The 26,361-nt window shown below is 44.9% G+C and overlaps 1 protein-coding gene across 1 annotated transcript in view; it reads right to left on the bottom strand.

The window, feature by feature from the left end:
* Positions 1-19,572: 19,572 nt before the first annotated feature.
* Positions 19,573-26,361, bottom strand: part of SMC5 (structural maintenance of chromosomes 5) — a 647,363-nt gene continuing 640,574 nt past the window's right edge. Inside the window, exon 24 of the mRNA XM_069228845.1 lies at positions 19,573-20,891. Coding sequence (XP_069084946.1) covers positions 20,754-20,891 — 138 coding nt within the window. The 3' untranslated portion in view covers positions 19,573-20,753. The remainder of the gene's footprint in view (positions 20,892-26,361) is intronic.

The raw sequence follows: 26,361 nt of genomic DNA, 5'->3' as shown, positions 1-26,361 counted from the left end.
CTATGGATAGATCTGGTTGGGGACGGGAGAGGGATCTGCTGTTGACCCAATGCCGATTCAAGAGCCACCACTGCAGGTCTTTCACAGTCTCCTCTGAGATCTGGACCATGTAAGAGAGATTTCCCCGATGCTGCGCTCAGTGGAACTTCAAGTCCCACGTATGCCACCTGGCATGTGTCACTAGCAGGATGCAAGAGGCCATGAGGCCCAGCAGTCTCAGAGTCATCCTCACCAAAACCCAAGATAGAGGCTGAAAGATCAGAATCATAGCCTGAATATCCTGGACTCGCTTTTCAGGAGGATAGGTCTGAAACTGCACTGTGTCCAGAACAGCTCCGATGGAAGGGAGCGTCTGAGAGGGAGTCAGGTGTGACTTCGGCACGTTTATAGTGAACCCCAGCGTGTGCAGGAGGTTCACCGTAGTCGAAGGTGGGAGATGACTTTCTTGGGCGAGTTCGCCTTCAAGAGCCAATCGTCGAGGTAGGGGGAAGACTGAAACACCCAACCTGCGCAGATGAGCTGCAACCACCGCCATCACTTTCTAGGGATGCTGGTAAGGCAGAAGGGGAGCACGATAAACTGAAAGTGCTCATGACTAGCACGAATCATAGGTAACGTCTGTGGGCAGGCAGGATGGGAATATGGAAATAAGCGGCCCGCAAGTCCATCGCTACCATCCAGTCTCCTTGGTCCAAGGCAGACAAGACCTGAGCCAGGGTGAGCATTTTGAATTTCTCTATCTTGAGGAAGAGATTGAGGGCCCGAAGTTCTAGGTTAGATGGTAAACCCTCGTCTTTTTTGGGCCCAGAAAGTAGTGGGAATAACAACCACGACCTACTTCTGGAGCAGGGACCCTCTCTATGGCTCCCTGGCCAAGAGAGCCGCAACTTCCTGGCAGAGAAGCACCAAATGATCCGGTATACGGATGAATGATGGAAGCATGGCTGGTGGGGCAGTCTCGAAGGGAAGGGAGTAGCCCCTCCGAACAATCTGCAAAACCCACCTGGCCGTAGTGATGGATTCCCAGTGGGGCAGGTGATGGCGAATCCTTCCGCCAACTGGACTGGAGTAAGGGGACGGACTAGGAGGGTTTGGAGCCTGCAGCCGGGACAGGGGTCCCTGTCCCAAGACCACGTGGGATTCTGCGTCCCCGGCTACGCAGCAGCTGAACAGCATGGGTGGCACAGTGGCTGAGAAAGGGACTCGACAGGGAGTCCCTTCCGTGGCCATGAAAGGCAGACTGTTGGGGATGAGGGGCAGTGGAAAGGCCAAGGGATTGAGCCGTAGCCTGGGAGTCCTTGAACCTCTCCAGCACCGAGTCTGCCTTGTCTCCAAAGAGACAGGGGCCATCAAAGGGCATGTTCATAAGGTTCTTGTAGTGAAGTTGTCATCCAAGGAGAGATTCAAGTTGACACGAGTAGATTGATTTGATGTAAGTTTATTTCCAGTTTGATGCATAAAGGAAACTTCATCCACCACCAAGTAAAGATCCTCCAATCTCCACACTCTGCTTCCCAGACTCCCCTGCATTCCAAATTCCAGAGAGTCTAAGAACATGAAGGAAAGCAGGGGAAGCAGTGGGAGAAACCAACTAAGAGAAATACATAACTAAAAGAAACACAATACATATAAAGAGAAGCCATGCTGAGATAAACACAATAAAGAAATGGAGAGAACACCACAGTTCTGTTGGACATCTCCTGAGAAACCAGTTGTTCTTAACCAGGCATGGTGCCTCAAAGCCACCGTCGTCGCAACCGATCTACCCAGAGAGTCGGTTGTGTCCACCCCACATTGGATAATGAACTTTGCTGCATCTCTCCCATCAGTAACAGCTTGGGAGACGACAGCACGGGCCTCTTCTGGTATCTGCGGCAAGACTTGCGCAACCGTATCCCACAGAGAGTGAGTATAATGGCCCAAAAGGCATGTAGTGTTCACTGATTGCAGCGCTAGACTGGAGGAAGAAAACATCTTCCCAAATTGGTCCAGACTTTTTGATTCCCTATCCGGAGGTGTGGAAGGGAATGCGCCAGAGGATGAGGATGCCTAGATAACAAGGCTCTCAGGTCTGGGGTGTTGGGACAGGAATTTAGGGTTGTTCGGGGCGGGCTGATGGCGGCATGCAATTGTCCTGTTCACAGGAGCCCCTGTGTTGGGTCTGGACCAAGTACCCAAAAGGACATCTGTGAGGGCCTCTTTGAATGGAAGAAGAGGCTCAGAGGTGGAATCCCCTGGTTAAGCACCTCAGTCAGGAGATTAGACCTGATCTGAACAGTAGGCAGCTCAAGGCCGAGGACCTCAGCCGCCCTACTGACCACCATGAAATAAGTAGCTCCCTCCGCCGTAGCCACGGTAGGAGGAGACAGCTGGCCTCGCCCAACTCCTGTGCCCAGTCCATGTTAGGATCATCCTGGTATTCACAAGGGTCCAGGGACCCCTCTCCAATCCTTCCCCGAATTCAAACCAATAAGAATAAGGGTCAGAATTCAACCTGGGGTGAATAGACCCCATCGAAGGAGGTGGAGTTGGCCAATGCTGTTCTGACTCCGAGCCGTCGGGGATCAGGATTGGGTCAACATCGATAGAGGGCACCACCAACGCAGGGAGCGTCGACATTCAAATCAGCGCCGGGGAAGGTCTTGATGGTATGACTGCCATCGGTACGGATCCAGGAGGGGACTTTGGTGGCCAGAGTCACCAGCGCGGAATCTGAAGGCCCTCCTACCGAACCCCCCTAGGCCCGAAAGCACCAAAGCGGGGTCAGACTGCCCAAAAATGAAGCGCATGGCCTCATAGAATTCCTTTCATTGGGCAGGGGTCACCCCGGCTCCAGGAAACTCAGGAAGGCACAGAACGGACCCAAAAGCAGGCTCCGAGGACAGAGGTGTAGAGTGTAGATGCTCCTCCCGCATCGCATCAGCTGAGCGACAGGGTGAAGTAGAAGGATGATGAGATTTATTTGACTTCTTTTTACCTTGAACTGAAGACTTCGAGGAGGACAAGTGGTGGTGGGCTTCGCAAAAGGTCTCAAGACTTTCCTCTCGAGCAAGACCTGGACCGATGCGGAGTCGAGTGCCTGCCTGCCATAAGCTTGGGGAACCGAACCCTCAAGGCTTTCGGGAGCATAGCCCGGCAATCGGAGCACGACTTTGGGTTGTGGTCGCACTCCAGGCAGCACAAACAGACCCGGTGCGGATCAATCACCGACATCATGCGGTGACAGTCCTTGCAAGGTTTCAAGCCGGTCTTCGGGGACATCTCGACACACCAAAACTTCACCCAAAAATTAAACAAAAAGGTTGAAGCAATCAAAAAATGACCACGGTAGTTCTCTCCGGATCAGGGCGTGGGACGTAAAGAAAGAGCTGAAGTCACTGAGCTGAGGCGGGGTCTATGTACTACTCCCAACATCATCACGGCGATTACGACGCCAACGGAGTCAACCGACGCCACTTAACGACGCACAAGGGTATTGCTCAAAGAAAAATCTCCGGATCCAGTCTGATACCTGGGGGAAATTCTAAGGTAAGGAATCTGCAACTAGAAGTCTCTATCAGATAATAATTGACAGCAGGCTCTTGTAGACATCGCTCTTCGAAGTGCGCATGTCGGGTTGGCTGGTTGCCTTCCTGCGACCTGCCTGACATGCGCACTGCAGACCTCTCACTACCTGTGCAATTGCTGAGCCTGGGAGTTCACTGCTGCAGCCCCCCCCATACTCCTTAGGAGCATTGGCTTCACCTGCCTGAGCAAATACTGGCATTGCTCTCATGCTGTGTTTTGGGAACATAGCATGGGAGCAGTGCCTGGATTGGCTCAGGCACGTGTTTAGGTCTCTGGCTCAGTGGGTCTGTACATAAAGCAGCACGGGGTGGGAGGTTCAGGACTACAGAACAATGGCCAATCACTTCATGGCTTTATTATGAAGCCATGCAGTGATTGGCCATTTCTGTTCCTTCTTCTTTGCCTCCCTATTCGTGTGCACCGTCTGTAATGGCATTGTGCACGAGGGAGTGGTGGAGGCAAGTCAAAAAAACTCCCAAGCTCCTGACCTGGCAAGCCGAAAGGCAGTGGTTGACTAAGGTGAAATAACTGTGTGGATTCTGTGAAATAGTGTTAACTATGTTATGCTGTGGCCAGAGTTGATATAGGTAGCTCTGTATTGTAAGCGGTGTTTGTTTTTCTTCTGCTGCGAAAGGAAGTCCCCCATAAATCGGAAGATTAGAGCAGTGGAGTTTGGATTAAAAGTGTCGTGGCTGTGTTTCTAAATTTTGCATTAGGCTGTTTTTTGAAAGCGAAACCAGCCGGAAAGAAAGACGTATGTTTGGACTCGGACCTGTGAAACAATCATTTGCCTATAATTTATGGTACGTTTGTATTTGGAAAAGAGTGACATCTAATAATCCGTAGATGCATATAAAGTTTGTTTCTGTCCATGTCTGACACAATGACCCAGAATACAGCTCAGGCCCTGAATACAAAGCTAATTCATCACAGGCAAGTAAAGCAACCTGAGTGATCCGTGCTGCGCAGGTATTAAAAAATGAGCTGCGACTCAGTCTGCAACTACTCTGCTTGCTTTGAAGCCAACGCACATAAATAAAATAAATATATTAGGTTTAAAGGCTCTGTGCCACTCACATCAGTTATGAACAGACAGACTGCCTGGCGTACTGGTATTATGGCACTGGCAAGTGAAACTGTATAATTAATAATTGTACTTTGTGGAATGTTAATTGTGCTTAAATGAACTATTCAACATCCGATACCGTGTGTAAAAAAATCAAATACTCCTTATTACTTGCTCCGTTTGCAGTAGTCACATTCGTTACAAAATGGTTGCTCAGCCGGGCTGGCAGACACACTGACATCTCATGAAGAAATTAATGTTTAAGTTTCAATTCAGTGTCTTCTTTGTTAAAAAAAATATATATATATATTAGTCACCTTGCAAAACATGTCTGGCAATGAGAGAATGTTATAGTCCGGCTTTGATTCATTCAGAGACTGGAGCCTACTACCACCTTCCTCGCAGACACTGCCAAGTGTTCTTTCTGATTGTGTTACATATTCCGTCTGAAAGGTAGGAGGCAGAGGCGGTAAAAAAAAATTAAAAAAAATAGGCATCGAAGTGGGTAAAAATTATGAGTTCAAGAGTGACTACCGCATTGGAACAGTGTTTAACTATGATTTTGGTCTTTTAAGTGACTAATTATATGTTGTGGCCGTAGCTGCTGCTGTGGTGGTACACTAACTTCACTGTGCCATTGTGTTGATGAACTTCAGTAGACTACTGTCATTTTGCGTCACGGGACAATTTTAGTTTTGGTAGGTATGTGGTTAACTACGGTGTTGTCTTGTCTGTGTGACATCTCTGAAGCTACTGGATGATGCTGAGTTCAGTGTACACCAGCCCACCTCCCCCACCACACACCTTTTTGGTTTGAGCTCTTTTGATGCACTTGCTCGTGAATTATACTTGAGTGTAACATTTTCATCACACGACTGTTAGAAATGGGGTCTATGGTTGGTAGTGTGTTTGCACCCTGTCCAAGTAGGGACCTTCACTCTAGTTAGGATAAGGGAGATACCCGCTCAGATAACCCCTGCTCACCCCCTTGGTAGCCTGGCACAAGCAGTCAGGCTTATCTCAGAAGCAATGTGTAAAGCATTTGCACCTAACACACATTAATAAGTGAAAAAACTACAAAAGGACACCACACCAGTTTTAGAAAATTAGCCAATATTTATCTATATAAAACAAGACCAAATACTATAAGAATCCAACATACAGTAAGAAAAATCTGAATGCTGCAAGATGTACTTAAAAATACAGTTCCTTGAAGTCGATAGCTCCACCTGGGGCTTTCACGGCGTCATGATCAACAAAACCAACAGTTCAGGCTGGCCGCAGCTTTGCGGGCCAGCTACAGTGTCGCAAAGACCCGCAAACAGTACCTTGGATTTGCAGGGCATCGTGATCCTCACGGTGAGCTCCGGAAGGCGGCGACAAAATGTACCCTAGGAGGGAAGAAGTGTAGCGCTCTGTTGAGAAATGAGTCTTTCTATGAATTTGATACTTATTTTAAATAGAATGAGCCTCTTCCTTGAACACAGAATTTTTCTTTAGGGTATATGAAATCTCTTATAGGTACTGGATGAGCTGGAAATGAACTGGTGTAAATGATTTTAAACTCCAAGTTTTGGTGACAGAAAGCGGTCATGGACATTTTGTTGAGCTTTCTTGAATGATGATGCTTTTATTAGCCAATCATCCATATACAGGGGCCACAAGCTCCAGGTTTTATTTACTTAATTTATGTAGCGTATGATAAACATTTTGGTGCTAAAATTATACATTTTGAATAGGCCTGTGGAAGCTAAAAGGAATGTTTGTGTAATTGTGAACAAGTTACTTACCTTTGGTAAGGATCTTTCCAGCGGATACTCTAACTGCAGATTCCTCAACTTCTGATTTGTCCTTAGCCGTCAGACTCCATCATAAAACTTTAAAGCAGTACTCCTACACACCAGCAGGTTGCACTGTGAGCCTCTGTGAAAGCACTGTTCCGCTCTGGAAGTGATAGGCAGAGATTTTTGAACTTCAAGTTTGAAAATGCCATTTTTAGAAAGTGGGCATTTTCTTGCTTAACCATTATGTGCCTCTGCCTGTCTTCTGAATACATGTCTGGGTCGGGTGACAGCTGGGCGGTTTGTGCATTCACTCTAGACAGTAACACAAAGGGAGCTGAGGTGTGCCCTGCATATCTAGATGACCCGTGTCATGGATCTGTTGGGTCTTCCAGAGCAAGAGTGGTGGGAGGAGCGGACACTTCCACCTGAATAGGGCTGTGTCTGTCCTTACACAAAGCACTCTCGAACCTCTTGGAGTGTGTCTAGGGCCAGAGTAAGGAAAGGCAGGGTCTTGTGCACAACAAAGACTTCCCTTTGAAGTTTGACTACTTCAAAGACAGAAATGGGTATAAGTACTGGCCCTCTGACACAACAGTTAGAACACTTCCCGACAGAGGACATTCTGCCAGAAAGAAGAGCTAGCTGAATGCTGTAGAAGGGACTGCCACTTTGCTTGTTGCTTTGCTGGCCTGCTGCTTGCTACTTCTCTCCTGGGAGTTAAAGGACTGGGCTTGGCTTTCTACATCCTTCCTTTCCAAGGTTCCCCAAGGGATTCAGCTGAGCTTGTTTCCTGTTTAGAAGTCTTGGGGCTATCAAAGACTTCACCTGCCAGCACCTGGGTTCTCTTGCCCAGAGTCCTGACTTGCCAAGTGGTGCCAAATCCAGTTCCTGGACCCTTGGAAGTGAGTTCTAATGCAACCAAGAAGAAACCAAACACAAACTCCAGAGTGACTTCAGAACCGGCATCGCTGTCCAACTCCATGCCGCTGCCTGCCTCTTAGCTGTGGTCCCTGCTGAGTGCAACAACCACAACCTGCAACACAGGCCCAATGCCGCCGCAGCACCTCCGAAGTCCCGCCACAGCATGAGTCCCAGAGTGCCATGTCACAGACGTGCATGACACCAGACTCCGCCGCAGCACCTTAGCATCTTGGCCTGCTGGATTCATTGACCCCGCCTTGATGCCCGCCTTGACGTAAGGAACCAATGCCTCAACTAACGCCACATTACCTCCCCTTCAAGTGTAAGGAACTGATGCCTCTCCTCCCCTGCCTAGCAGTAAGGAACCAATGCCTCATCTACATCGTAGCAGTAAGGAACCAATGCTGCACCAGCTCCAGCGATGCCTCACCTCCCTGACTCCGCACAACATTTTTATTTCCTCATGGTTTTCCTGACTACTGTAACTGGGGTCCGTGCGACTCCGTGACCGGCCTGCACTCCCTTGTGAGTGGCATCGGACTGGTGTGGAGTATTTTTGTGGTGTTTTTGCTGTGAGAAGCCTAACTGCTTGAGCCAAGCTACCTAGGGGGTGAGCAGGGGTTATCTTAGCTGTGCAACTCCCTTACCCTGACTAAAGTGAGGGTCCCTACATGGATAGGGTGCAAACCACTGCCAACTAAAGGCGCCATTTCTAACACAATAAAACAGGTGTTGGTGGAAATAACTGTTGCAAACGTTTCAAACATCTCATCAAAACAGGTGATTTAAACAAAGAAGGCTGATTAGGCAATCAAAAAAGCATAAATAGCCTACAAATAGCTTTCTACAGTGCATACCGCAAGTCCGAGGTCAAGGACAAAATAAACAGCAAAACGTTAGACAACTAGGCTTGCAGTGGATGAACTTGGCGGATGCCACACAAGCCACAAATTTGTCTCAAAGGATGGCATAAAATAATTTCATAGAGTGATGCCTCACCCCAAACATGGCAGCAGCAACATCATCAGGAGGAAGGTCAAATGAGGTCAACTGTCGCAGTTTAATCGCCAGGCATGAAAATGTAAATTGGGCAAGCCACCAAGTGCAGCACTTTGTCTTGATGCTGCGAAAGAAGATCCTCTCGAAGAGGCCTCTACCAGATAAGTCATTACCAAAGGAAAGTAACTTTTCCGGTCTTCAGAAGTAGGAGTTGGTGGTGTGTTCCGCTACTTCCTGGTGCTGAAGAAGGAAAAAGGGCATGACCATATTTTAGACCTTCACCCTCTCAACACCTTTCTGCGGAAGGTCAAATTCAAGACCCTCACACTAGCTCAGGCCCTGTTTGCCCTTGACCCCAGACATGGTATGGTGGCATTAGACCTGCAGAATGCTTATTTACATATCCCACAGGTGATACCTGTGGCTCACAATGGGACAGAGGCATTTTCAGTTCACAGTGCTTCCTTTTGGCTTTGCATGTTCCCTTTAAATATTAGCCAGGGCTCGAATCGACCACTCCCATTGGCGAGTTTTATTTTATGAGGTTGAGCTATTTTTAGATTCCACTTGACCTTCTGGGAGTGGACAAAGAACAGGTGTTCTGTTCAGTCAGAAACTGAATTAGCAATAAAGATGCCTTTAAATCTTATTCTAGTCACATTTGCTCTGTGTTCAGACAGAGGTCAAAAGTCAGTTTGTCTTCTTAAAATGCAAATACTTTTCCTTGTGACTGCAGAGTTCCAGGATTTTGTAAGGTGAACTATCTGACCTATGTGAAGTGAAAAGCTTTTGCTATCAGCTTTTTCCTAACACACAACATTTATATAACTAAGTCAACTTTACAAACATTTTAAAATATATTTCAGTAGCTGTGAAATACATTTTTTGTACTTCTGTGTAATGAAAAAAATATTTTAATAAGATGAAAAAAAATCAGAACACTTTACTTGGTAATGTGCAAATGATAAATGTTTTCTGAAACCCAATTTTCACAGATTATTGTTAATACATTATATAGTTTTACCAGTAAGGTTGCAAGTTAGTGGAAAGGTTTTTGGACATTTCTTGGAAATTTACTATCTGTAAATGACAGTGCGCTACCACATCATGCTTTAGTGATGTATTTTTTAAAAGTGAGCATTTAAACATAAACTGAGAAACACTCCTGCCCTGATGGCAAAGTTATTAGTAAACTAAGAGGCAAGTCATGCATGGATCATGTGTACCCTGTATGTGGGCTAGATTTATTATACATGGAGCAACGTTTAGTGTATTTAATCAAACAAAAGAGGATTTTTTATTTGCTGAACTCGCATATTTGAAGGTGTATTTACATGCGAGAATGAAGAAAAAGGTAACTGGAAAATACAGTATTTGCCTAGGATTACACAATTTGAGACCCGTTTCAGATTATACAAGCTACTCGACCTGCAGGTCTAGTAACATTTTGATGATTTTTCGAGGCCTGTTCACAAAAGTGATGTTTGAAGTTAACACACACACTTTCGGAGATGTGGGGGTACCATGCTTCCCCTACCTTGATGACTGGCTGTGAAGACAGGCTCAGCCTAGGCAGTCCTCAGCCACCCCCTCCAGACAATAGCCAATCTCCTCATATCGCTAGGTGTTCACTATCAAGGTGCTCACACCAGTCTCATTCGCACTTGCTCCCTTTTTTTGGAGCCATTCTGGATATTGTATTGTTTCCCTTCTGGTTCCGCCACTTGAACTTCAGCGAGGGAATCAAAGTGCCACCCAGTTTCACTATTTATATCAATTAGAGCAGATCCCAAGTCTCATCCACATAAACCCTAAGTTACCAAGTCTGATGGCAATGTTACAAAACGTTAAGGTCTTTAGGGAGATCTTGCTGCACATTTTTGGCATTTTATTGGTTCTCTCTAGTATGGCTTTGGGCCCCACGGATCTGCAATGGTGGTCAGACTTCTGCTGTAGGTCTGCATCGGTGCAGTCTCTGCCCCAAAAAACCATCTCAGGTTTAGCACCGGCTACAGTGCCACCTGTTATGTGTTTTCAATTTGCATTGATGCCAGTGCCAATGCCAGAGGAGGATATGCAACCTACTATGATCATCAACTCTGCGCAGAATCCACCTCAACTGAGGCCATACCCTGATACCACCAGAATGCAGCCAGTTGGCGACCTTTCTGATTCTCATACTTAGTCCATACCATGCGGTACTGCCCAGACTTTGCAGAATTTTTGCCACTGACTCAGATAATAATTTTGATGAGGGGATGATTTTCCTCCCCAATATGATGAGGAAAATTGGTATGAGGAACTTCAAGATGCCAGTGGCCTGGATACTTCTCCAGACACTGATCTTGTTACTCTTCCTGGCCCTGCCATTGAAAAAAAGAAAAAAAAAAAAATGCCTCCTTCGCTATTGTTATGTGGTGGGTGGCATTCATCTGAGCTGTTCTGGACACAGTGCAGTTTCAAGCCTATCCTCCTGAGCTGCGAGTCCAGGATTTTAGGGCTACGATACTGATGTTTCAGCCTCTATCTTGGTTTCGGTGAGACTGACTCTGAGGCTACTAGGCAGTCGTCATCCGGATCAGTGCCTGAATATCCTGGACGCGCCACTCAGGAGGATAAGCCGGAAACTTCACTATGTCCAGAACAGCTCCGATGAAAGGGAGCACCTGAAAGGGAGGCAGGTGTGACTTCAGCACATTTATAGTGAACCCGAGCAAATGCAAGAGTACCGCCGTAGTCTGGAGGAAGCAGATGACACCCAGGGGGAGCCCATTTTCAGCAGCCAGCCTTCGAGATAGGGGAAGACTGACACCTCAGATCTACTGAGAAGAGTTGGTACCACCGCCATCACCTTGGTGAACAACCGAGGGGCGCTGGTAAGGGTTAAGTGGAGCACGGTAAACAAAGTGCTTGTGGCTTACCGTGAATCACAGGTAATGTCTGTGGGCAGGCAGGATGTGTATGTGAAAATAGGTGTCCTGCAAGTACAACGCTACCATCCAGTCTTCGGAATCCACGGCAGACAAGACCTGAGCCAATGTGAGCATCTTGAATTTCTCCTTTCTGAGGAAGAATATGAGGGTTCGGAGAGCTAGAATAGGAAGAAGAACCCTTGTTCTTCTTAGGGACCAGGAAGTACCAGGAGTAGCCACCACAGCCTACTTCTGTCACTGGAACCCCCTCAATGGCTCCCTTGGCCAAGACAGCCTTAATTTCCTCGTGGAGCAGGAACAAATGATCGTCTGTCAGCCGGTCGTAAGATGGAGGTATGGCGGGAGGAGGGGTCTTGAACGGGAGGTAGTTCCCCCTCCAAATAATCTGTACAGCCCACCTGTCCGATGTAATGGACTGCCAATGGTGGAAGTGATGGCAGATCATGCAACCAACTAGATGCCCATGATCTAGAAGGGCCGTAGCCCACAAGTCCTTAAAGCGCTCTAGTGCTGAGTCTGCCTTGTCTCCAAAGAGACAATTGCCATCAAAGGGCGTGTCCATGACAGAAGCCTGGACATCCCCTGAAAAGCCAGACGTTCTCAGTCAGGTGTGGTATCTGAGCACCAACGTCGTGGAAACCGCTGTGGCCAGTGAGTTTGTTGTGTCCAAACCACAACTGAAACTGAACTTAGATGCGTCTCTCCAGTCCTTGACCACTTGGGAGACAATGGCCCATGACTCCTCCTGGACCTGTGGCAGCACTTGTACAGCTCTGTCTCACAGAGTGTGGGAACAGGGCCCAATAAGTATGCAGTGTTCACGGACTGCAATGCAAGGCTGGTGGAAAAAAACATTTTCTTACAGAAGCTATCCAGCCTCCTGGATTCACTGACCAGGGGTGCGGCAGGAAATATGCTAAGTAAAGTGGAAGCCTGGACCACCAAGCTCCATGCCTCGAACACTGATGGTCCTTCATCGCATGGGCTGACAGATGAGGAGAAAACTAAGTGCATCTTGTGCCTCTTACCTGAATTTCCTGATAACTTTGAATGGGACAAAGAGGACTTGGGACTCCTACAACGATCCTGGGATTTTCCTCTCGACCCGGATGGAGACCTCCACGGAGCCACCTGCTTGGCCATGAACAGCTTTAGGAACTGCTCCTTCGAAGCCTTGAACGCCATGATCCTGCAGTCAGAACACTGTTTGGAGTTGTGGTCACGCTCTAGACACCACAAGCATATGATATGTGGGCCCGTCACCAACATGATACGGTGATAGGCACCACAGGGTTTAAAACCGGTCTTCCTCGATTACATCTTTTACCTAACACACCAGGAGGGAGAGACCTCACAAATGTTTGACAAAACGTCATAAAAAGCCTGTGAAAAAATGACAGAGGGGTAGCTCTCTCCGAATCTGAGCTGGCTGATGCAGAAAGAAAAGAACTGATGTCAGCACCAATACAGGTGAAGCGGACATCACTTCCAGCATGGACTACACCAATGACTCATTGTGGAGCCGACCGACGCAACCTACCGGCACACAGGGGTACTCCCAAAAAAAATCTTTGGATCCAGTCTGACGTCTGAGGAGAATTCAAAGGTAAGGAATCTGCAGCTAGAAGCCTCTATCAGATAATCTTATTTCCAGTCAACAACTGCTGGAAAACACTCCTCTCTTTGAACGATGTTTAAGGAAAGCTAAAAATGAGAGAAAAAAAAGAACAACCCTTTCTGTTAAAAAAGGGTGAACAGGCCAAGTGTACAGGGATGTTTTCGCAAAACCTGGAAAAAAGAAATTCTTATTAGCATTGATGTGTAATGACTATCCTCGTATGAGATTCCACATAAGTGCACAGAGGAGGAAAGTCATTGTTCATATGTGACAACTGAGAACCAAGAGTACTCCTTTCCCGGGTTCTTTAAAGTGGAATCTTCTCTGACTACAAACTAACTCTGGACTTTCCCTTCTAATTAGCCATCACAATGGAGATAGGGATTCCCCTTCCACTCACAAGCCTGCCTCGTCTAGCACACCACTGCCAAACATGTGCAGTTTCTGAAAGTTCACAAATGTGCTAAATGTGCATGTAGCATGAAACTTCATTGAGAATTTCACATCTCCTATCACTATTACCCAGACAAGCAAATATGAGTTCATCTGCTCCTCTAACACTTTAATTATTATTTTTAAATCAAACTCTAATAACTTGAGAACCATGATAGAGGACATATTTGGATCCTATCTTAATCTACTGAAATCAAATATTAAGTGAAACACCTGTAGTGGTGGTTAAAGTTGCCCCATTAAATTGTGACAGTTCTGTCACCATAAAACTGTGTATGTCCAACTCCAGTATGTGACAGCAGCAGGTCTAGCATGTAAGGAGTTATTTGTAAGCAAGACTAGACTGTGGTTCTGTTTACTGGTATCCCTAAAGAGGATGATAAAAGGGCTGCCAAAGGCTCAAAACACCTCTATGAAAATAATTTGAGGACTGCAGAAAATAGGTTAAAACTGTATCATACTAAGACGTCTCATGTGGCTTATTAAGTCAGAAAGAGTGAGAACTTAATGATCTTCAAGATAAGTGTTTCACTGGACAATGTTTTAATACTTGTATGACAAAATAAAATGGTGTGTCGCTCGTTATGGCTTTTTTTCCATGAGCGATGCTGTCTAGGTGATCTCTTGTTGACACTAGACATTGTGAGGAAATGAGTGCCTTTCTGTGGAAATAGCTTACACTTAGTCTGAGAATGGAAGCCAACCATCTCATTTTGTGATCAACAGTGCATTAAAATGGATAAACCGTTTAAAAAATAAAATAAAAAAAAACAAAAACAAAAAAACACTCTTCCTTTTAACTTTGCAGGGCTCATCAGACTAAGGGAACACAAGCATTACTTTTTATGTAGATGCTTTATCTGTGCTTACTTCATTAACTGCATTTTGGCATCAAGTACTCTCCTCCTTGTTAATTTGGGCATGGAGAGGACGTGAAGGGAATGTGGGTTGAGGCAGTGTATCACCAGGTGTTTAAATACCTCCTCTTCTCCTACCCTTCTTTCAGTCCTTCCTTTTGCACCTGTGGTGAAGGTGAAGATTTTGACAGTATAAAGGTTCAGCTGGTTGAATTCGGACACTGCACGCAGAACCCTGAACCTCTTTTGTCTTGTATTTCAGGTCACAAGGTTTCAGCCGGAAAAAAAAAAAATGGGACCCCCTTGATTTCTCCTAGAAGTGTCAGAAGGCAAAGTCACATCTTCACAAGAGTTTACTCAGACTTTCTTATGATCCTTGGATGACCTTGAGGCACTTCTGCTACAGTTTCTTTGGGCAAGAATTAGCGGTCCCCGACAGAGACACTTGGTAGACTATCTAAGATCATAGAGCAGCTATCTTTGACCCACGGACCAGCTTTGAGTATACATTTTCCTCTATCATGGTTTGGCTTGAGGCAACTATTGTATAGCGGCACTTACCTGCAGTAAGAACTTGCACGGACACCCAAGTACACATTCTTTAATGTTGGGTATGTGGTTTTCTACATCCCTTAGTACTCTGACCTTGATCTGGAGCTCACATAGCCTCTGAAGAAAAGAGATCCAACTCAACCTTTCGTCATTCTGAGCTTGTTAAAATGTGTATGAGCAAGTTGGGTAACAATACGCACATTCTTTACTATGCCCCAATGGATAAACATGCTATTCAAACACACTGAATGTTATTTAACTCAGCACTTTAATATAGGTTTGACAGTGAGCCCCTGGAAAGACAGAACATAGCCATACTCGACAGCCCGCAGCCTGATCATCCTCCACAAAAGGCTTCTCCTCTGAAGAAAAACTATGCTACCAAACTACTATACAAAACTTCAAAGCCCTTCACCATTTTGGCACAAGCCCAAAAAAATTATTGCACATGTTGCCTATTACTATTGTAGTGTAGCCATTTTTAATATAGCTTCATGCACGTTAGTTTCTCGTATTAGGCCGCTGTGCACTTTGCCCTAGATATGTTTTACTCAGCTTCGCACTATTATTTTACAATACCCAGTTTTACGGTCTTGTTTTAATTTCTTCTATCGCATTGTTTAGCTTAGTTCAGCACTGTGTTCTCAAATAATACATTCTTAATTACCCTGTGCTTCAGTCAATGCTACAGTCGGGTACATTGCCGGTAAACGTGGTAGAAGTTTAGTCTCCAGTATTCGTAGAAAATACACATCCTTACTTAGGGACATTTTCTTAGAAAATCTGCGTGTTAGTTATAAAAACACTTCCTAGTCCTAGTACAGGTCAAGAGGGAGATTCCGGCCAGGAACCTACAACTAGATGCTGAATGCCCCATCGCAGATGCTGGAGCAGATTACAGGCCTTTGCTCCGGTAGGAGGGTTGATGTCCTCCTGGGGGAACCTGAAAGGCAGGCTTAGAGCTTTACATGCTGTGCTCGAAATATAACTTAGAGAGAAAATAATCTAGTGGCACTATGACAGCATTATTCTTGTGCTCCACTCTCATCGTTACTATTTTAATCCTACTGTGTTGTGTAGTTCTGGTTTTTGCAGCTCACGCTTTGCTATCTAAAATGCAGTTGTTGTATTAAACCAATCTTTAAAACTTACACTGCGTTTGTCATTTATATATGAGACCGTACTGTGTATGAGAGAACCGGTTGTGATCTGAGTGACTACGACTTCCCTGGGAAGTGCTAAGATGTCACGCACTCGGCTGCCCAATTGTCTCTTCCATTTGGGAGAGATGAAGCACTGCTAGTTAGCCGGAGCAAAACCTGGATTTAGAGTGACAAGGGTCCTCCACCGTGGGTCAGACTTAGTCCCCCACACTGTGAACGATCTTGCCGCTCAAAATCCAGTAGTCTCATTAGGATAATGAGAGCCTACGCGACACTATTATCAATAGACAGCGGTGAAATTCTGTTTCAGCATACCAAGGCTTGTGCTCTATTTGGACTCTGGTCTGCTCCCTACACTTATATTTAGGTCACAGTCGAAGTTTTATTAGGAGCCTTCAAAGAATGAAATCATTATGGCCTTTGAGACAATGTAGTGTGTGTGCTAGATTGATCCCAAGGGTCAGTCAATGTTAACATTTTAGAAGTAGTGCTTCACTGCTTAGTGTTCAATGCACAGTCTCATATTTGAATTAAAAAATGTGCTTGCATGAGACCACTTTCAAGTTGTGAATACATTTCAGACTTTCATTAAATTTACAGAACATTCTAGAAATAATGCTGGAAGCCTACATTATAGTTTTATATCCAGAAGTACCCAAATGTGCATGCAGAATTACCACTTGTAGAAAATTGGTGATGTGTGAAAATGATGCATAATATTTTCCCCTGTCAAGAAACACTCACTCCCCCACTTGTACCTCTCTCCCAAAAACACATTAAAACACGGCGGACAACTCCTGGCATACAAGTGGGGGGGATCCCCTGGACTGTATGCGTGCAATGACCTGATGGGTACGCAACCGTTCTCCTCACACCTCACTCAGGAAGTCCTCTTGGAGGCGCTCCTCACTGGACCATGTTCCCTTCAACGCTCTCCACTTCCCCACAGGTCACACTGGTCTTGGCAAGCAGGCAGGCGCTGGTGCTCCAGGACTGGTGATCTTGATTTTCCCTGGGTGATGTCCCCTCCCCCAGCAGGGACACAAGCAGGGCTTGGCCCATAGTCCTGGTCACAGGCAGAAGTCTTGCACAGCTTCCTCTTCTCACACACCCCACCTGGCTGCTTGGGCGATGACAAAGTTTGGAGTCTCAACCTCTGCTTTTTCAGACACCAAGATGTGATTTAGGGTCTAAGTCTTTGAAGTTTTATATTGGGGTTCGGCTACCTTTGAGGTGTCCACTTCTTTTTTTCTTCTTTCCCCTTGAAAGGATATCTATCACAGTAGGCATGACTCTGAAGCTGACTGACCCACAACACAATTCATGCGAGTGACCAGAGTTCAATCCTGGATGTCAGCCACAATGATATGTGGATCAAAAGATTATTCCCAGGCTCCTAGCCCTACTCTTTATGAGTCCCTTCTTAGCCCCATCTCCTGAGAGGTATACAGCCCCTTTCCTTGTGGTCTATCACTGAATCAAAGAGCAAACTTATGATATGTAAATGGAAGGTCCCTTGCTACAGTGTGTCTCACCGAGCTCACTGGAATGCAGCAATACACAAATCTGTCTGGGGTGATTTCTATACTCCCCATATCTTCAGCAGGCAGGTTTGGGCTTCCCAAAATGGAACCCTGGGTCTTCCATATAATGTACTAATGCAGGCACACATACTCAGTGTACATTCACAGCACACTTACTGTCCAGCACTGTATTTTACCATTACAAGTATACATATATCAGTACACACATTCAGTCTGTGCGCACCGTTCAGCACAGACATTTTTCTGTACAGTGCCTGGGTTTGCTATTTGCAAACACACACTCACTATGTGCGCTGCACAACACTTCATCCTTCATGTATTGTACTTCACGAAACCACACATACGCTCAGAACATGCTTTCATTGCACACACACTGCACAATACTGCATCTTTTGCAATATATATTCCTCATAAGTATACATAAACTAAGCACACACACTGATCCCACATGTGCTACACAGTACTGCTCTATCCCTGTACTGTACCCTTACTAGGCACACATACATCCATCTCAGTCACTACTACTGTGCTGGGCAGCACTCCACATCTATATGATGCACACCAAGGGCGAGATAAGCACAAAACAGCAGAACCTTTAAAAAGGTGAGTGAACCTGTAAGGCCTCACTCCAGTGACACAGGGTAAATAGGACCTGTTCACTATTATTGATCACTACAGGTTATGCTACCACCAATGTGCTTGTGCTGCCTAACTCCCGGTGAAGGAGATAGCCTCCCACCACTATGAGGGTAGCACTTTCAGCATTTCTCCTGGTCCCACAGGACTAGCAATCTGTGAGACAAGTCTATGACATGGTTCACGCACGATCCATATTCACTTATGACAAAACTGGCAGCATTAGGGATCCAAACAACAGTACAGTTGGGCACTAACAGCAGGGGTACATGTCTAACCATGCAGAAGCCTCTTCCATCCCAACAGGCAGAAATACTGATGCCAGGCCTTCCTAGGCCCATAGCCAACTTCCCGTTTCACTAATGGTTTAGATTAACCAATACATATGAGTCTCATCAGATTTGTTGAGCCCCTTTGTTTGCCCTGCCATTTGTTTACAACAGTGTGGAATAAAGCTTCTTTTGGTTCTATGTTGTAGATTTCAAATGAGCTGTAATCAAACCGTTGTCACACACGTTCTTGCCTGGATCAATACTTAAAGAGAGATACATCTAGTTTGATGCACACAGTCTTAACCTAGGAAAAATACTAACCAAATGTCCTACTTGTACATTATGCATACCATCCTATTCTGGCAGTGTTTAGTTGCCAAAGGGGTTGGCAGCCTCTTCAAATATCATGTTCCGCTTCAAAATTGCGTTCTTTCTTTACTCCTCCTTTCATTTCAAAAGGAATTTAACTTACATCACAAAAGAAACAACCTTGGCTAACAGAGGAGATGCAAAACAACAACTAGTAGCTTTCAAACTGTAGTTACAATGCATCTGCTCTTGGTATTGTGCACAACTCCTTTTTAATGATGAACATCTAGTTCCTTTTAAGAATCTTCTAGAAATGAATACGAAAAAGCACCTGCTCCACTACATTCTTAAGAGTGCATAGTTCTTTCATATACAGCAGCAAGAAGCTTTAGACAGATTTAAGTATATTTGTAGATCACCACTATCAATCTACCCTTGAGTGTTACGATATGTGTAAAATGTCTCCCCAGTTTTGTTTGACTACACAATTACTTGGGATCTCTCTTAGGAACACAAGTTTGTTGACTGCATCTTGAAAGGAATCAGATGAAGTAAAAATGCATGGGGTTACTAAGCTCTAGATACAAATTTCACAGTTATACATTCCCGGAAAGGACATATTTTCTCCTTACTTGGTTGCATAGTAAACATAAATAGAAGTAGCTTGATAGGCACTTTGAGAGGCATAGAACAGACGAGTACTATGCTAATAAGGATTTTCTGGCTAAGTTTCCATTTTTTCTGTTTTGCTTTTTCATCCTAAAAAATGGCCAGATTATGGAAAATTGGCAGAAAGTTGCATTTCTTGAGCCTTCTGTGTTTTTCAACAATATCAGAAAAAGCAGCATCACAATAATTGAAGAAATGCCTTAATCTAGAAAGCACCCAAACATTTGGCGACGTTCTCATAAATATCACTTTTAATATATACTGCACATATAGTCCTAAAACGGAACGTCTCAAAACAATTTAAAGCAGTGCATGTGCAAACAAGCTGATAATTTCTCTTGTGTTATTTTCATATCATGTTAATTCACAAATATGTACCCTTGACTTCCTCTTACAGTGATTGTTGTACTTTTTCAACAACACTTCATCTTCTGCCTTTCTATATTGTATGAGCGAGCTGCATTTTGAATAGCAGGGAAAATAAAATTAATGCATTGTACTCAAATAATATTAATACACATTTTCAATATAATACATGCCTTTTTTTTTTTTTAAAGAAAGCTACATATGTTAGTAACCCCAAACGAAATAATTATGAATATGCACAATGCTCTAGCATAACTCCTCACTAATCCTCTGTTCACTAGGCCTCTGGAGTCTTAAAGTATATCGAACCACCATCCTTTATTTGTATAACTAACTATTACTGATCAAATATATTCCTAAACTGCTGAAAGTAAAGGTTACTTACAAAAATGGACTGCACCAATGTTGATCACGTTCCATTTAAAAACGTGCTTGCCTCCACATAGCTGACACTATCCAAAACAGCAAAACTGAACAGAAAAGCAGACCAAAAGTAGTGTAGTATATACATAGTAATAGTATCAGGTTCTTACTTCACATGCTCCAAATTGTTTGAAAAGCGTACCCTAAATTAATATAAAAATATTCTATTAAAGGTTAGAATACAAAAGCAAAATTTTGTATAAAGACCGCTATTTGTTTCAAATAGAAAGACACACTTCTTGGAAATATAAAATTGTGTTCGTTATCTGTTGCACAAGACAACCTTCTCATTCTTTTGGAAATTTTGGAAAATTTCAGCAGCCAACACTTTAACTGCACGTTGCTTTCCTGAAAACACATTTTACAATGCTCCAAAAGTTATCTTTGTCGAACTTCAAGAGCTGTTGTACTCTCGTACAGAACACTTTTGCTGTTAACGTGGAAATGGTTTGGCTGGCTTTAAGATGATTCAAGTTTATGAAAAAAACGTAAGTTATTTCACTGTAGCAAAATCTTAGCAATTTTCCCCATTGGAAAGATTGTAATGAAACACAGCATTCATTCTGCAAGCTTTCTTTCTGTTAAAAAGGATCCGTTTCAAGTCAATTTCAGTTAAATCGTTTATTGATCCATCTGCTCAACTCGTTTTCGTCTCCTATGGAAAGCTTTCAAATTCCATTTGGTTGGCTCAAGCATAAAAGGTCCGTTGTAGACAAACAGGACGGTCATTTTGTCAGCATAAGTGAGATTTTGCAGGAGCTGTAAAAACATATACCATTAAAATTGTATATTTCCCATACAGAAAACGCTCATCACAATTTTTGCAAACCAGAAAACTGTCTAAATAGAACCTAAAATGTTAATGGCAACTGAACAAAGATGATCATTCAGAACTTCAAACGTTGTAGGGAAGGAAAATTACTAATCTTATTTACTTTTGTACTTCTAACGGACAAGTTCCTTACCTTCGGTAATGCCTTAGCTGGTAGAGACTATGCCTAGCTGCAGATTCCATACCTGTGAATTCTCCAAAGGCGTCAGATTGGACCCAGAAGTTGTTTTGAGAGCAGTACCCCTACGCGCCGGTAGGCGCTGTCGATCGGCTCTATGTCCATCGTCAGCACCGACAGCAGTTTCTTTTCAAGACTTTCCATTTCAGAAGTGCAGAGCCATGAAGAACACAGACCACTGGTGTGTCAAAACTAGGGTCCTGAAAAGAAAGCCTCTGTCCCTAGAAATCTGTTTGCCGAGCAGGGAGGATATGTCTGGGTCGGTAAGGAATCTGCAGATAGATATACCAGTTAAGGTGTTACTGAAGGTAGGTAGCTTGTTCCATCCGATAGAGACTTCTTGCTGCAGATTCCTTACCTGTGAATAGATACCCAAGCAATACCATCCCCGGAGGTGGGTCTTCAAACCAATTTCAAACAAGAAAGTCCTGCAGGACCGAACGGGCAAAATGGCCATTTTTACCGATATGACTTTCCACGCAGCAGTGTTTGGTAAACGTGTGCATAGATGCCCACGCTGCTGCCTGGAAGATGCCCAGGATCGGAACTTCGTGTGCCAATGCAGTGGTCGCAGTTTTAGCTCTGGTGGAATGAGCCCACAAGTCTTCAGGAGGTTGCTTTTTGGCCAGGACCGAGCAGATCTTGATGCAGAGCATGACCGAAAGAGATTGTTTGCTTCTGCACTGTCCGACCTTTCTTCGCACCCACATACCCCATGAAGAGTTGGTCATCCACCTGAAACTCACGGGTACGCTCAAGGTAGAACACCAATGCTCTTTTTGGGTTCAGTCGGTGGAGTCTCTTCTCTTCCTTGGAAGGATGTGGGGGTGCATAAAAAGTAGGCAGGGTGATTGATTGGCCTACATGAAAAGGCATGACCACTTTTGGCAAAAAAGAGGCCCTTGTGTGAAGCACCACTTTGTCAGGATATATATAGAGGTAGGGCGGCTTAGATGATAAGGCCTGCAGCTAACTCTGTGGGCAGATGTAATTGTCACAAGGAAGGCTGTTTTAAAAAAAAAATGTGAATAGCCTGAGGGGACAATTGTGGAGGGGCTCGAAAGGAGCGCATATCAAAAAGTCAAAACCAAACTAAGATCCCACTGATGCAGAATGAACAGGGAAGGAGGGAATAGATGAGTAAGGCCTTTGAGGAACCTACATACAATAGGAGACTTAAGGATGGTTGAACAAGCAACCGCAAGAAAACAGAAATGGCAGATAAAGAGCCCTTAAGAGTGCCAAAAGCAGAGCCTTGTTGGGCAAGGGAAAGAATGAAAAGTAAAACCTCAGACAGAGGGGCGGAATGTAGATCAACAGACTTGTCTGTGCACCATGCCACAAATTTCATTCAGGGTATACAGTTTTGGTGGAGGGATGCCTCGCTGCCAAGATGACATTACAGATTTTGGGAGGAAGGTCAAAACCTGTCAACTGCTGTTGCTTAATCTCCATGCAAGGAGGTGGAGAGTGGACAAGTTCGGCTGAGGAACCCTCCCCGCTGCTGCAACAGAAGATCTTTCTGAAGAAGCAGTCTTATGGGCGGATCGATGGACATGCTCAGCAGCTCGGGATACCAGACTCTCCGTGCCCAGTCGGGAGCCACGAGGATTAGGATTATTTGGGCCCTGTTGTTCCTGATCTTCTTAAGAACTCTGGGCAGGACTGGAATGGGCAGGAAGGCGTACAAGGAGGCCTGAATTCCACTTGAGATTAAAAGCATCTGTGAGCGAGAGCCGCCTTGGAAACTTCAGTGCGCAAAACGTCTGTGGTACCAGCAGGATGCAGGAGGCCATGAGTCTCAACAGCTTCAGAGTCAGTCTCACCGAAATCCAGGCTGGGGGCTGAAACATCATTATCATAGACTGAACATCCTGAAGATCCTGTTCTTGCCGCTTGGGAGGATAAGCCCGAAACTGCACTGTGTCCAGAAGAGGTCCGATGAAAGGGAGTATTTGAGAGATAGTCAGGTGTGACTTTGGCATGTTTATTGTGAACCTCAGCAAAAGCAGGAGGTCTGCCGTAGTCTGGAGGTGGGAGATGACAGCCTGGGGCGAGCCTACCTCCAACAGCCAGTCGTCCAGACAGGGGAAGATTAACATCCCTGATTTCCACAGATGAGTTGCAACCACTACCATCATCCTGGTGAACACCCGAGGGCCACTGGTAAGGCCAAGGGGGAAACAGGCTGAAATGAAAATGCTCATGGCCTACTGTGAACCGCAGGTAACGTCTGCGGGCAGGAAGGATAGGGATGTGGAAATAAGCATCCTGCAAGTCCAATGCAACCATCCAGTCTCCTGGGTACAGAGCAGACAAGACTTGAGAGCCAATGTGAGCATTCTGAATTTCACTTTCTTGAGAAAGAGATTGTGGCTCGTAGGTCTAAAATAGGGTGTCCTTTCTGGAATCCAGAAAGTATCAGGACTGTCCATAATGGAAGCTTGGACATTCCCCGAAAAGCCAGACGTCCTCAGCCAGGCATGCCTCCTCAGGGCCACTTTTGAGGAAACCGCTCTGCCTAGCGTATCGGCCATGTCAAGTCTGCAATGAATTGTGAACTTCGCTGCATCTATCCTATCTCAGCAACAGCCTGTGCCTCCTCGAGGACCTGCATAAACAAAACAAATTGCCAGTCCTAACATAATTGTTTCTATTAAATCAATCTAACAACAGGTCACACAAATCAACTGCCAAGCTCAATGTTTTTAATTCGCTCACTTAATTTTTGTTGTTAGAAAAAACATGGTTTGAATACATTGTTAACTAACACAGAAAACAACTGCCATGTAGTACTAATATTGGACCGTCCACACTTTTGACAGACACCATATAAACACGTGTACAATGCTAATTTTGGAGCTACAAAAAAGAAGCAATTTATTTAGCATATTTACATATAACATCAACTCATTATATATTAAAAAGACATTTGTTTAAAAATTGTGGAATAGTGCCACAGTCCTAAATCGTTTTTCAAGGACTTTGAGAAGCAGCTCTTTCAGTTTGTATTTATTCCATGCTCCTCCTATCTGTTGAAGCTAGAGGTCAGGCTTGTCAGTTCCACATTTCATATTGCAAGGGGCCCAAATTGTATATTTCTAAAAGTGGGTACCCTAATTATCCACAATTATTAGCCCAACTCTCTGGAGATAGACTGTTGATGTTTTTCGAACCCCTGTTATTTGAGGGAAAAAAAGAACTGTATGACATTGTAGAACAACTGTAAACAAAAGTCAAACAGACCATACTGTTAAGGTTAATGCCACCTGTCTAATGCAGACAGTACTAAATACTATGATGGGAGTTCTGTATATATTCCAACGGGGCTATGCCCTGCCATTCCTTTCAGTCATACTGCCTCTTCAGCCTACATTGGAGGGGCTTTCAGAGGAACATCTGTCCATTTGGCTGCAGGAAGTTCAGTGTCTTTTAGAGAAAGGAACCATAGAGAGTGTCGCGACTGTGTCAGAACCGGGTGTTACTCCCATTATGTCCTAGTGTCTATGCAGAAAAAAAGATGGGGCCTTCATCCTATTTTAGGACTCCGATGTCTTAATTTCATCCTGCTGAAGGACAAATTCAAGTTGCTCACAGTGGCACTGGATGTATCTTCCCTGGTTCCAGGAAACAGATTGGTAGCATTGGACCTCCAGGATGCCTGATTCTGTTTTCCTGTCTTGCATGCCCACAGGAGCTACCGGTGGTTGAAGATGGGCCACAAACATTTTCAGTTTGCTGTGCTCCCTTTCGGCTTCACCAGTGCCTCTCAGGTATTCACAAAGGTGAAGGCAGTGGTTGCAGGATACATTCAAAGTTCAGGGATACCAGTGTTTACCTGCTTCGGCAACTTGCTATTGATGGTGGGCTCACCGAAATCAGTTGTGGACCACCTATAGATAATGGTGAACCTCTTTACAATGTACAGGTTCACGATCAGCATGCCAAAGTCACATCAGACTCCATCACAGGGGCCCCATTTCATCAGGGCCATCTTGGATACAGTGTGTTTTCAGGCCTTCTCTCCAGATCGAGTTCAGGACATTCGGGATATGATCACGATGTTTCAACCTGTCCTCGGTTTTATTGAGGGTGGAACTGAGGCTTCTTGATCTTTTGACACCCTCCATCATGCTCTTCTATCATGCCAGGTGGCTTATTTGGGTTCTGGAGTGGGATCTGAAGTCTCAGTGGGTCCTGCACCAAATGAACCAGTCAGATTTCCATGCAGGTTTTGGAGAAGACTGCAAATTTTCTGCAGTGGTGTCTGCTTGACTGTAATTGGGCCCTCTCATTACCCCATCCAGAACAGACAGTGGTGGCAGATGCATTGCTGCTGGGTTGAGGAGATCATCTGGAAGAGGTGGTGATCTGAGGACTCTGGTCTCCAGTGGACCTCTTGAAATCACTTTGTGTTGAAAGCCTTCTTGATGTCCATCAGTTGGAGGCTGGCTCATGTCCTCACAGGACAACACCACTGCCATGTGGTATTACAAAAAACATGGCATAGTGGGGTCCTCGTGGCCTTGCACCTCTGAAACTGGATGAATTGTCAGTGCATTTCCCTGATCATACATGACCTGGGTGGATCTTTAAACGCCAGGGTGAGCAAACAGTCTGAGATGCCCAATGTACCACAAACAGCAGTCACACCCAGAGGTGACGTAAGTGTCTTTCAACAATGGAAAGAACACTGGCTTGATCGCTAAACTACAGCCAAGAATGCAATGAGTTTCCCAGAAGTTTGTCTCTTGGATATACATTTGCCTAGGGAGGAGCTGCTGCTACTACCTGCTGCTAGCTCTACTGCCCAGAATTCTGAAGACTATCAGGAATGACCGGGCTAAAATCATCTTTAGGGCATGAGCATCTGTCCTTCAATTAGGCTGCCAGTTTAGAAGGATCCTCTGTTGTAGAAGTAGGGCAGTGTCTTGCACCTGGGTGTGCGCCATGGGGATTGGTGGTGCTGTATACTACATTATAACCCCCTCCTGAAGTAGTGAATGTCATTCTTCTGCCACGTGAGTTCTACAAAGCCTGTGTACACCAAGACACGTGCATGGCACCTGCAGTATGGACCTCTTGTAGGAGAAACTTTTAGTTGTCTTGTTTATTTTGTCTTTGGCGCAGCAAGGCCTTGCAGTGGACATTATTTAAGGTTATACATGAACCCTTTTAGCCTTCTTCTGTTTACTTAACCAGCTGACCATTTTCAAATC

Source organism: Pleurodeles waltl, chromosome 1_1 (assembly GCF_031143425.1).
Source record: "Pleurodeles waltl isolate 20211129_DDA chromosome 1_1, aPleWal1.hap1.20221129, whole genome shotgun sequence".
Classification (NCBI taxonomy): domain Eukaryota; kingdom Metazoa; phylum Chordata; class Amphibia; order Caudata; family Salamandridae; genus Pleurodeles; species Pleurodeles waltl.
The sequence above is the reverse complement of the archived record's forward strand: the minus strand, read 5'-3'. Positions and strand labels throughout refer to the sequence as shown.